The sequence below is a fragment of the Myotis lucifugus genome, unplaced genomic scaffold (genome assembly GCF_000147115.1).
Source record: "Myotis lucifugus unplaced genomic scaffold, Myoluc2.0 scaffold_176, whole genome shotgun sequence".
In the NCBI taxonomy this organism is placed as follows: domain Eukaryota; kingdom Metazoa; phylum Chordata; class Mammalia; order Chiroptera; family Vespertilionidae; genus Myotis; species Myotis lucifugus.
Window position 1 is genome coordinate 1,218,549 of NW_005871224.1, and position 12,816 is coordinate 1,231,364.

Below are 12,816 nucleotides of genomic sequence, written 5' to 3' on the forward strand. Positions count from 1 at the left end.
CCCATCAGTAGATGAGTGGATAAAAAGATGTTGGTACATTTATACCACAGAATACTATATAGCAGTAAAAAGGAAGAATCTCTTACCCTTGAGTCAGCATGAAAAGGACCTGGAGAGTATCATGGTAAGTGAAATAAGTCAATCAGAGAAAGACACATATCACAAGATTGCACTCATGTGGAATCTAAATAACAAACTGTTGAATGGAGTGACTCCAGAGACATGGAAGCATGGAACAGAGTGCAAAATCTCAGAAGGAAGGTGGGTGAGTTTGTGCTGGTTGGAGGTAATTAATCAAAACCTTTTATGCACATATGCATAACCCATGGACACAGACAATAGTGGCCAATGGGGGATAAAGAGGGCATACATAATACTTTCAAAAATAGAGAATTACAAATAAATAAATAAAAAGAAGTGTTTATTTAGGTCGTTTGCCCATTTTTTCTTATTGGATTGTTTGTCTTCCTTATGTTCAGTTGTTTAAGTTCCTTATATATTTTGGATATTAACCCTTTATCAGATGTATCATTGCCCCATATATTCTCCCATACAGTGGGTCCCTTTTTGTTTTGTTGATGGTTTCTTTTGCTGTGCAGAAGCTTTTTATTTTGATGTAGTCCCATTTGTTTATTTTCTCCTTAGTTTCCTTTGCCTTAGGAGATGTATATGTCAACATATTGCTGCAAGAGATGTCTTAGATTTTGCTTCCTATAGTTTCTTCTAGGATTTTTATGGTTTCACAACTTACATTTAACTCTTTTATCCTGTTGAGTTTATTCTTGTGTATGGTGTAAGTTGGTGATCTAGTTTCATTTTTTGAATGTATCTGTCCAATTTTCCCAACACCATTTATTGAAAAGACTATCTTGACTTGATTGTACGCTCTTGCCTCCTTTGTCAAATATTTATTGAGCGTAATTGCTTGGGTCAATTTCTGGGGTCTCTGTTCTGTTCCATTGATCTATATGCCTGTTTTTGTGCCAGTACCAGGCTGTTTTGGGTTATAATGGCTTTGAGGTATACTTCTCTTTACACCTTACTGAGAGTTTTTATCAATAATGTGTGTTGGATTTTGTTGAATGACTTTTCTGCCTCTATTGCTATAATCGTGTGATGTTTGTCTTTCAGTTTGTTTATGTGATGTATCACATTTATTGATTTGTGAATATTGTACCAACTTTAATCCCTGGAATACCACTTGGTATGATGTATGATCTTTTTAATGTTTTGCTGGATCTGGTTTGCTATTATTTTGTTGAGAATTTTAGTATCTATGTTCATCAGGGCTATTGGCTTGTAATTCTCTTTCTTTGTAGTGTCTATCTGGTTTTGGAATTAGGATGATGCTGGCTTCATAAAAAGAGCTTGGGAGTGTTCCTTCCTCTTGGATTTTCTGGAATAGTTTGAGAAGTACAGGTGTGAGTTCTTTGAATGTTTGGTAAAACTCCCCTGTGAAGTTATCCAGATCTGAACTTTTGTTTGCTTGGAATGTTTGATTACTACTTCTATTTCATCAATTGTTATTGGCCTATGCAGGTTTTCTCATTCCTCCTGATTCAGTTTTGTGAAATTATATTTTTCTAAGAATTTGTCTATTTCCTTCAGGTTTTCTAGTTTGTTGGCATATAATTGTTCCTAGTATTTTCTTACAATCCTTTGTGTTTCTCTGATATCTGTGATTACTTATCTGCTTTAGTTTCTGATTTTATTTGTTTGGGTCCTCTTTGTTTCTTGATGAGTCTGGCTAACAGCTCATCAATCTTGTTTATACTATCAAAGGACCAGCTCTTGGTTTCATGAATTTTTTTATGGTATTTTTTTTATTTCCTTCCTCCTGTGTTTTTCTTGTTTTTCTCTTTCTAGTTCTTTAGGTTGTAGGTTAAATAGTTTAACTAGACAGCATAGAGTTGGGTCATGTTTTTGTATCCATTTAGCTACCCTATGTATTTTGATTGTGGCATTAAATCTATTTACATTTAAGTTTATTATTAATAGGTATTTATTTATTTCAACTTTAATTCTGTATGGCTAGATTTCTCTCTCTGTCTTCTCATTATAGCAGTCCCTTTAGCATTTCTTATAATGCTGGTTTGGTGTTAATGTATTCCTTTAGCCTTTTTTTTTTTTTTTTTTTTGTCTGGGAAGCTCTTTATTTGACCATCTATTTTTAATAATAGCTTTTGCTGGATATAGTAATCTTGGCTTCAGATCCTTGCTTTCCATTACCTTGAGTACTTCATGCCATTCCCTTCTGGCCTGTAGTGTTTCTGATAAGAAATCAGATAGAAGCCTTATAAGAGCCCCTTTGCAGGTATCAATTTGCTTTTCTCTTCCTGCCTTTAAGATTTTCACTTTGTCTTTAATTTTTGGTATTATAATTATAATGTGTCTGGGCATGGGCCTTTTGGGGTTCGTCTAATGTCTTCTCTATTTGTACTGACATTCTTTATTTCTGTTTTCATAGTTAGTATATCTTTTCTCATGCTGTTGAACATCTTTACCAACATTATTCAGAACTTTGTATCAGATAAATTTCTTATCTCCATTTCCTTTATCTGTTCTTGAGAATTCTCTTGTTCTTTCATTTGGGGGTTGTTTCGTTATTTCCTTATTTTGCTGCCTTTTTGGGTTTGGGACTATGTATCAGGTAAATCTGATACACCTCTCAATTTCTAGTGCAGTACAGTGTCAAACGCTGTTTCTGACTAATTAGGTCACCCAAAGACTCAAAGCCTCCAGAGACTGCCTCTGCCTGCAGACTGCCTCTGCCTGTAGTCTTGAATACCCCTCAGGCAATCGTCCACAGGTGTCATGAGAGTCTTTCCAACAGGGTGTGGCAGTGGCTTCCAACTAGGGGCTTATTGTTATTCTCAGTGTCTTAATGGGTTTCAGAAACTCCACAGTGTTGGACAAGGTGTTTTCCAATAGGGTGGGTCAACTGTCTTCCCCCACAGGCAAAATTGCCTGTATAGCAATTATCTGCTTTGGAAAGATGCCCTCTGGAGCATGAGGGAGTGACTCAGCACAGGAAACCAAGGGTTTCTGCCTTCTCTGCTCTAACCCCAGAGCTCCAAACCCTGGCTTCTGCTCACACAGCTCTAGTCCACTCTGCCCTTCCTCTGGCGGAGCACAAGGTGAGTGGCTTACAGGGATTTTCATGTGTTGGCTCTTTGAGGTGCCTACATTTCCAGCCATCTCTCCCTGGCAGACAACAATCCTGCTGCTTTTTATCACAGATATTATGTGGGTACCCTTCTCAGTTCTGGTGCTCTTTACTTGGGGATTAGACCCCAAAGTTCTCAGTGACAACCCCCCACAGTTGAGGTATCTCTCCGGAAATTCAGTTGCTCTCTGTGGAAGCCCAGCCAGCCCTTTTGAGCCTCCAGGTCTTCTACCAGTCTCTCTGTGGTCTCCACTTTCAGTCCTTGGGTATCAGGGTTCTCTCCAGTGAATCTTCAGTTGATTATTCAAGGATTTTTTTCTGTATTTTAGTTGTAATTCCAGTTTGGTCCTGGGACCATGTCCCAGCAGCATCCACTTACTCCACCTCCATTTTTATCTCCCCAATACTCAAGATTTTCTTAACAAAATTTCTGATTTAAATGTTAACTCATAAAAGTGGTATCAGGGTCAAATGAGAGCAGAATACAATCTTCTGACTCAGGCTATTTCATAACCATAATTATCTATATAATAAAGAAGTAATATTCTAATTGGTCCTAACAGTGTCCCAGTGACAACCGGTTAACAGGTTGCTCGCGCAGGTTAACAGGTTGCACAGGAGCTGATGGGCAGGGACTTCACTCCCAGTGCTGGTACGTGCAGGCCTGCCCAGCACTAACATCACGCTGCTTTGGAGGCAGAGGCCACTCCCAACAGAGGCACGTGCAGGCTTCCGGTACCCGCCCAGCCCAGAGGGAGGCATCAGGACAGGCCGTGGCAGTCCCCCCGCCCCCATCCTGGTGAAGGCGCGAACAGGCCCACCACACAGCTCGGCCTGGAGGGGGGTGTCAGGATGGGGTTGGAGAGAGGAAGGGAGAGCCGATGCGCCGGGTTCTAGAGGTGCAGAGAGGAAGGGAGAGCCGATGGGCAGTTAGGGGGATCAGATCAGGGGGGGAGAGCAGATAGGCAGGGAGATCAGACAAGGAGGGGAGGACAGTTAGGGGGATCAGGCCAGCAGGGGAGAGCAGTTAGGCAGTTAGGGGGACCAGGCCAGGAAGAGGAGCAGTTGGGGCCATCAGGCTGGCAGGGGAGCAGTTAGGGGCATCAGGCAGGCAGGCAGGTGAGCACTTAGGAGCCAGTGGATCTGGATTGCGAGAGGGATCCCAGATTGGAGAGGGTGCAGGCCAGACTGAGGGCCACCCTCCCATGCACGAATTTCGTGCACCGTGCCTCTAGTAATCTTGTAAGAGTCAAGGTATCTTAATGGGTTTCTTTCACTTACCTGTTTTATTTTCATGAATATAAGTATACAAGTATATTTGCTAGGGTGACGTTTTATATTTTGCACCTTTATGTATATTGTATACTTATAGATAATGTATTTAGATTCATTGTAAATAGATCTCTACTGAGGTTAAAGTGTCTATTATTATTGGTCATATAATTAATTGGTAATACATGGAGTTTGTATTTGATTTTATTACTTCCATTCCGCCCCCCCCCCACACACACACACATTTATTAGATTAAAATATGTCAGGTGTGAAATGTTAAATTAGAAGAATTCTAACCATTGATTGTATGTTTAAGCTTAACAATGCATATTTAGTTCATTTTTTTTTTATCATTTTAGTAACGATGATGTTCTGTTGATTTCTGTGGAAAATCCTAATTTGACAACACCAATTACATCAAATCTAACAGGTATCTTAAGTTGATTAAAATGCAATTTATTAATTTAGAAAGCTTCAAATCAATGTTTAGAGAATTGAATATTACCTTTTAATAAAACAAAATTCTACTCTCAAAAATGTTTTAATTTATATTTTATTTATATTCCCTAAATAAATAAAGGACCTTTTGTTTCCTTACCATTTGTTTAATGGCTTTGTAAGTTAACTACTTACCTTTCACACATACATTATTTTTACTTCTTTGCTCTGGCCTGCGTTGGTGGGGTGTTGTTTTTTTTAATGTTTATTTTATTGATTTTAGGGAGAGGGAGAGAGAAACATTTATTTGTTGTTCCACTTATTTATGCATTCATTGTTGCTTCCTATGTGTGTCCTGACCAGGGATCCAACCCACAACCTTGGCATATCGGAATGATGCTGTAACCAACTAAGTTACCCAGCCAGGGCCGGTGGCGTGGTTTTTGTTTTATCTATTAAGTTATCTTATATTTTACTTAAGATTTAAAGTTCGCCTATTTTTTAAAAATTTATTTTAGAGAGAGAAAAACAGCAATTTGTTTTTCCACTTATTTATGCATTCAGTGGTTGGTTGACTCTTGAATGTGACCTGACCAAGGGATGGAACCTACAACCTTGGCATAGTGGGATGACATTCTAACCAGTTGAACTACCCAGCCAGTGCAAAGTTTGGCAATTCTTTAGTATATTTGATTTTTTTTTAATTTTTGGTGTTTTTATAATACTGTTGTTGCTCTTCAGAGTTTCTGACTTATTATATTTATGTACACTATTATACCTTAACCTTAAATTTCAAATAAATTTCCTCTCAAAATAGCTCTCTGGTTGGCCCATCATTGCTCATTCAAAATTCTCCATTTCATTTTAATTTTTATGATATATTAAGTATTTGCATTTTAATTTCAGAAAGCTTTGTCTCCACTTATGTAGCTACTTAATTGCCCCTGTGGTTTGTGCTGCTGCTATTGTGAATAAAATAGTTTAAGGAATCTTTGAGGCTTTCTTATTGGTTCTGTGAAGAATGCTCAGCCATCTCAGGTATTCTGATCTAAAGATACTGAACAAAAAATGTGTACATTTTCATTTATTTCCTCAAATGGTATTTACAGATAGATTTTCAAGAGTTGCTAATATAGTTGTAAAGCTTCAGAAGGACAAAATATTTTGAACTAAAATTATATTTTGTTTTAACTTGCTCATCAGTCTTTGGTATAGCTAAAGTCAATTGAATTACTTTTTATGATTGTATAATAAGCAGATAATTAGCATTCCATTATTATTGTGTTTTAGCATTTATATTTTACAAAGTACATACATATTTAATAGTTTAATAAACTTGCCAAATGTTCATATTTTAATAATTTTCTTTCAGATACTGGAAAAATTACATCAGGAAATTCTAATTCATCTAATGCTGTTACTGAAGTTATGGTAGGTAATAAATAATTGTCTTTAAATGTTGTTTATTTGAATGTGTTAGTTCTAGGAGTTAGCAAAACCAGGTTCTAGTCTAGCTTGCATTAAAAAGCAAACAGCTAATGATAAGTATATTTTACAGTCATACTTAAAAAATTAAGTTATTTGGACACTGCCTAGTCATATTCTCAAACTATAAAGTATTTCATGAGTTTCTCACAGGAGAGTTAAATTAAAACATAAATATTTATAAATTGTTCAATCTCTAGTTTCTGTATGGTAATCTAAAATTATGTGTTTTATTTTTTAAAAACATCTTTCCGCTATTGAGGCAAAAGACTTTTTTTTTTTTTTAACCTAACTTTTTAGGCTGTAGAGGAAAAGAGTCTTGATTTTGTGATTGATCTGACTAAAGAAGGTCTATCAAACTGCAACACAGGTAACGGCTTTGTTTTTTTAAAAAAGAGGAAAGGGTAACAACTCAAAATGTGTTTGACCAGTTTATGAAGTTTATTTTAGTATGTGTGTGTTACAGCTCTATACAATTTTTTATCACATGTGTACATTCATGTTACTGCTACCACAATCAAGCACACAACTGTTCTGTCACTACAAGATTCCCTCATGCTGACCTTATTATAGGCATACCTACTTCCTGCCCCCAGTCTCTAAACCCAGACAGCTGTGAATCTGTTTCTACCTTTATAGTTAGGTTATTTAATGGATGTTATATAAATATGATAATGCAGTATGTATCTTTGTGAGATTGGCTTCTTTCACTTAGTATGATTCCCTGTGAATGTTATCTAAATTATTAGGTGTATTAGTTTTACTTTTTATTGCTGAGTAGTAGTCCATGGTATGGATGTATAGTAGTTTATGTATAACTAGAGGCCCAATCCACGAAATTCATACAAGAGTAGGCCTTCGTGGCCCCGGCTGCCCTGTGGTCCCATCCTCTGCCCAATGGTCATTCCAGAGGGTCGTTCTACTGTGTGGTCTAATTAGTATATTACCTCTTTATTATATAGGATAGTTTATCCATTCACTCAGTGAAAGATATTTGGGTTGTTTGGGGCTACTATAAATCTCTTTTCTACCTATGGTATCATGTTTAATTCCTTAACTATAACAATAGTGGTTGTGAGAAGATGCGAGGGCATGTAAACAAATCCATCTAAAGCAGTGGTTCTCAACCTGTGGGTCACGACCCCTTTGGGGGTCGAATGACCCTTTCACAGGTGTCGCCTAAGACTGTCGGAAAACACATACATAATTACATACTGTTTTTGAGATTAATCACTATGCTTTATGTTCAATTTGTAACAATGGAATTGGGGGTCACCACACATGAGGAACTGTATTAAAGGGTCGCAGCATTAGGAAGGTTGAGAACCACTGATCTAAAGGCACTGGAGAAAAAAAGGAGCAACTTTAATCAAATAACAGTTTGCAAACCAGGTAGACAAGGCCTCTGTTATAAACCAAAAGCACGCTTCCAAGACAAAGGAGAGGCCATTTTTTACAGAAACCTTCCCACCCATAGTTTCCATATTTGCCTGCTTCATGTAAATGAGGTTTCCAAATTGTACAGTTTGGATTGGTTAGTATACAATCAAATAAGGGTACATTTTGTATAGTTCTGATTGATTGGGGCAGGTCATAGTCTATTGGTTAGATAATAATATGGCAATCCTATATAATAAAACCCTAATATGCTAATCGACCAAAAGGGAGAACGACCAGTCACTACGATGCGCACTGACCATCAGGGGGCAGATACTCAATGCAGGAGCTGCCCCCTGGTGGTCAGTATGCTCCCACAGGGGGAGCTTCGCTCAGCTACAAGCCAGGCTGACCGCTACGAGCACAGTGGCAGTAGCGGGACCCTCTCTCGCCTGCTTGGCAGCGCTAAGGATGTCCAACTGTGGCTTAGGCCTTCTCCCCCTGGGGGAAGCGGAAGGTGGACATCCCCCCAAGGGTTCCTGGACTGTGAGAGGGTGCAAGCCGGGCTGAGGCCCCCCCACCTTGTGAGTGCACAAATTTTTTTTTTGTATGAAACTGTGCACTTGAATATTTAAAGGTTATTTGTGTCACCTCTTGTGTGGTGATTAACCTATAGATTATGATTTCACAAATCTAGTTGTATTAATTAAACAGTTTAAAAAGTTTGTACAGACTCTTATAATTATAATCACAAAGTCATCACCTCTTCCAAAAAGGTTTTTTAACATAGTAAATAAAGTGACTAATAAATTTGAAACACAATGCAGATTCTTAATTGTCCTTGTCCATAAAAAATATATATGTTTCAATTGGAGGAGATTCATTGAGTGTATTAAACAGTATGTCATTGCACACACAATGGATCTAAAATGATTTTTACTGCTTATTATGTTCAAATTTCTGAAATGTTTAGAAGTTAGCATTCTACCCAGCCTTACAACTTTCCAACATGAAACCCCTTTTTTTACCATCCTCATACTGTCCCTAGTTGTTTTCAAACTGTTCTTGCACCTTTTAACCTCTTTTTTTTCCTCATCCACATTTTCCCTATTTTTCCTTTCTTTCTTCTCAGTGTCTCTCTTCTACTCTCCCTTTTGTCCCTGCTCCTTCCTCTTCCCTTTTCGCAGTCCACATTTCCCATCTAATTCCCTTTAGGCTAGCATAGACCTCAGCAGTAGAGATTCCTTCAATCCCAGCCTGCATGATTTTTCCCAGGACTGTGTGTATCACATATTCAAGCAGGATTGTAAATAGCTCTGTGTTTGCAAATATCCTTGTTAACCTAACAAAGCACAATCCTCCTCCGGGACCACTGAGCAGGGAGCTCTCTCCACTGTGTAATTTTTCCTGGTTCCCAGTTACATAATGACTTAACTATTTACCTTAAGTGGGGAATTTGTCATATTAAAGGAAAATTCTCTATTTGGTAACTTTGGATCTTGAATTTTTTATCAAAAGTTTAGCTCACATTTAATTACCACCCACATTGTAAACTATTCTTTGCTTAAAGGCTAAGGGATTGAATGTTGCAGATGAATTTAATTTTTAAAATCTTGTGTTGTTCACAGAAAGTTCAGTATCCATGCTGGAGTCATATATGAAATCTGTGTCAATCTCAAAAGAGACAACACCAATGGCCCAAAATGAAACCCAGGTACTGATATGAAATGCTCTGAAAGGGATAGTCATTTCAAATTGAGTGGAAATGGAAGTGCCCATTTTACTCATGAAGAAATATTTTGGTTACATTTTAGCTTAGATTGCACTTAATGTCCTTGTGTAAACGTTCTGTTGTGCCTGGTCAATGTGGCTGGGTGGTTGAGTGCCGACCTATGAACTAGATCATAATTCAATTCCCAGTCGGGGCACATGCCTGGATTGTGGGCTTGGTCATCGATGGGGGGGAGGGGTATGTGTAGGAGGCAGCCAATCAGTGATTTTTCTCTCATAATTGATGTTTTTATCTCCCTTTCCCTCGCTCTCTCAGAGCAATAAAAATATATTTAAAATAAAAATGTTCTATTGTGAGTCTACTTACACAACTAAAATAATTTCATTGAATTTTCTAGAAGCTACAAGAATTAAAACAAATACATTATTTTACTCCACGAATTTGAAAAGATTTTTAAGAGTAGTAGCCATTGTTGCTGACAGTGCACGGAAATGGGTGTTCTCGTACACTCACATTTTTTGTATAAGTTAGCAGTGTTTGGGAACACAATTTGGAAATGAGATGGAACATTATCCAGAATGTCTGGACCTAACCCATTCTGTTTAGTGTGATATTCCAGAGTGTAGAAGTCTTAACTGTAAAAGAAACTTAAGCTTAAAAAGACTGGATCCAACCTTACAATATTCTTGAAGCATCCTTTTGTTATCGAATACTAGAGGCCCAATGCACGAAGATTCATGCAAGAATGAGCCTTCCTTCCCCTGGCTTGCCAGCACCGCCTTCACTCCGGCCAGAGCCACCTTTCTGACTTCGCTCCAGCCTGGAGCTGCCTTTCCACCTTCCCACGCTGCCCAGAGGCCTGGAGCGGCTGGGGCAGTGGGGAATGACCACCGCGGCTCAGCACCTGCCTATGCAAATTAACCCACCATCTTTGTTGGGTTAATTTGCATACTCATTCATGATTGGCTGGTGGGTGTTGCTAAGGTACCTTATTAGTGTAGATATAAAAGCCTAAGTAACCAGCCAACTGTTTGACCGGCCGACTGGTAGCTATGGCAAACACTGACCACCAGGGGGCAGATGCTCAACGCAGGAGCTACGGTGACTTGCCAGCTGTGGTTCTTCGGTGATGCACCCGGAACCAGAGAGGAGGGAGCCTGGTTCCAGGGTGTCACCCATGAACCGCCCTCTCACAATCCGGGACCCCTCGGGGGATGTCGGAGAGCTGGTTTCAGCCCAATACCCGTCGGCCAGGCCGAAGGACCCTACTGGTGCACGAATTCATGCACAGGGCCTCTAGTGATTTTTATAAATGGATTGAGGAGTGGGAAATAATATGTTGTAGAACTGCAGTCAACTACTTTAAAATAATTAGAACCCACCAATTCAGCTCACTAAACTTTTCATAAATGTATTTCAGGTTCCTGAGTCCTTTGAGCATCTGCCACCTCTCCCAGCACCACCACAATCACTACTGGATCCGGTAGACAAAGTTCGAGACACACTTCCTCCCCAGAAGACTGAGCTCAAAGTGAAACGGGTGCTGAAACCCAGGGGCATTGCCCTGACTTGGAACATCGCCAAGATCAATCCTAAGTGTGCTCCTGTGGAAAGCTACCACCTCTTCCTGTGCCATGAGAACCCTGGTATTAAGTTAATTTGGAAGAAAGTTGGAGAAATTAAAGCTTTACCACTCCCAATGGCCTGTACTTTATCTCAGTTTTTAGCTTCTAACAGATATTATTTTGCACTCCAATCAAAAGACATTTTTGGGCGATATGGACCATTTTGTGATATAAAAGCTATCCCTGGATTTTCTGACATTCTTACATAAAAGAAAAGACTTCAATAATTATATATTGTACTACATTTTGTTTTTTTTCATATTTAAGTTTTATTTACAATGTTCTTCTAATACTATTTGCTATCTTAAGGGCCAGTTAAGATTGTGAACCCTTTGTGTAGGGACAGTCCTCTTCCCTATGTCGTAATGGCCTCTAGTTTCATGAATTTCTAATTCAATAAGTACTTCCCATGGATATGTTTCAAAACATACACTATCATGGATCCATGTCATTAAGCTGTGCTGGGTACAGTACTTTTGGTGACGAAGGAGCTGCTGCTATCAGAAACCCTAGGATACAAGCAGCCACTATTTCCTCTGTTAACAACCAGCTTTTGGTGACCTGCTTGTGGTCAGTATAGGTACAGGAAAATCAGCTCTTCACTCAGGACAGATCATCCCTGGGGTGCGTCTCCACCAAGATTTTATGAAAATAAATGTCTTTGCGTTCTTTTGAAATTCTAAGAGCTAATAGTTTGTGTCCCTCCCTCTCTTTTCTTACATAAATCATTTGGGGAAATAGTCTGGAGATTTTCCCCAAATCTGTATACTTACATGTATATAATAAACTTAGTCAAGCATTGTGTGCTGTATACACAAAACAGTATCTTTTGTAAAAGCATTATCCAACCCATTATTTCAGTTGAGAAAAATGGAATTGTCTGCCTTAGATTTAAGGCTTTAATTTGCTGATTCCCTATTGCTACCCATATTTGCTCATTCCTGGTTGCCATTATTACTTGAAGAAACGACATAATACTAGGGACTCCAGCAGATGTGTCCTGTGCAGACCTCTACCTGAGGGAGCACTGAGGTGAAGCTGTGACCAGCATATGTAGCCCAGCGAACTCAAAAAATGAACAGACTTATAAGTATAAGTCAGGGCTCAGTGGGACAAACTGTGGGATGCTGAGGAAACAGAAAACTGTTAGTGTGAAAGTCTATTGAAGAGATACATTCTTTCCTGGTACCTGGTGAATGTTCAGGTCTCAGCGGGGCTGAGATTTTAAAAACTGAACAGGAAATAGTTTTCCTTGGTATTCTGTGAATGCCTTTACATTTTCAGTCATAAATAAAGCTGTTACTTTAAAGTCTCTTGTGTTTTTCCCTTCTCAAACATTACAACTGACTGACGGAGACAGAACCTGAACTGGGTTGGATAAGACAAGCTGCCCTCCTGTGAGGTCCCATTTCAGACTTACAGCAATGGAGGGCATCCTGCAGCACAGGACAATGGCTTCACTTTGGGGAGGATCATCTCCTTGGGTTGACGAAGACTAATGTTCACTTGCTAAGGAAACCAAAAGGCAACACAATAAACAAGATTCGGGTGTGCATCACCAGAGTGGAACTACGTCTTCAGCTGGCAAATCTGCATGTTGATAGGCACAGTCTTAAGCAAAAGAACTTTCACAGTAATAGGATGAAGGAGGAAAGCTGACAGCAAGCATCTTGGACATAGCTCAAAAGACAATGTTTCTTGCCTTTTGGAGGGGCAAGAT

The 12,816-nt window shown here is 39.0% G+C and overlaps 1 protein-coding gene across 1 annotated transcript in view; it reads left to right on the plus strand.

Annotated features, from left to right (window-relative positions):
- ATF7IP2 (activating transcription factor 7 interacting protein 2) overlaps positions 1-11,305 on the plus strand; it is a 107,939-nt gene extending 96,634 nt beyond the window's left edge. Inside the window, exons 8-12 of the mRNA XM_023760238.1 lie at positions 4,799-4,869; positions 6,250-6,308; positions 6,663-6,732; positions 9,368-9,453; positions 10,892-11,305. Coding sequence (XP_023616006.1) covers positions 4,799-4,869; positions 6,250-6,308; positions 6,663-6,732; positions 9,368-9,453; positions 10,892-11,305 — 700 coding nt within the window. The remainder of the gene's footprint in view (positions 1-4,798; positions 4,870-6,249; positions 6,309-6,662; positions 6,733-9,367; positions 9,454-10,891) is intronic.
- Positions 11,306-12,816: the final 1,511 nt, after the last annotated feature.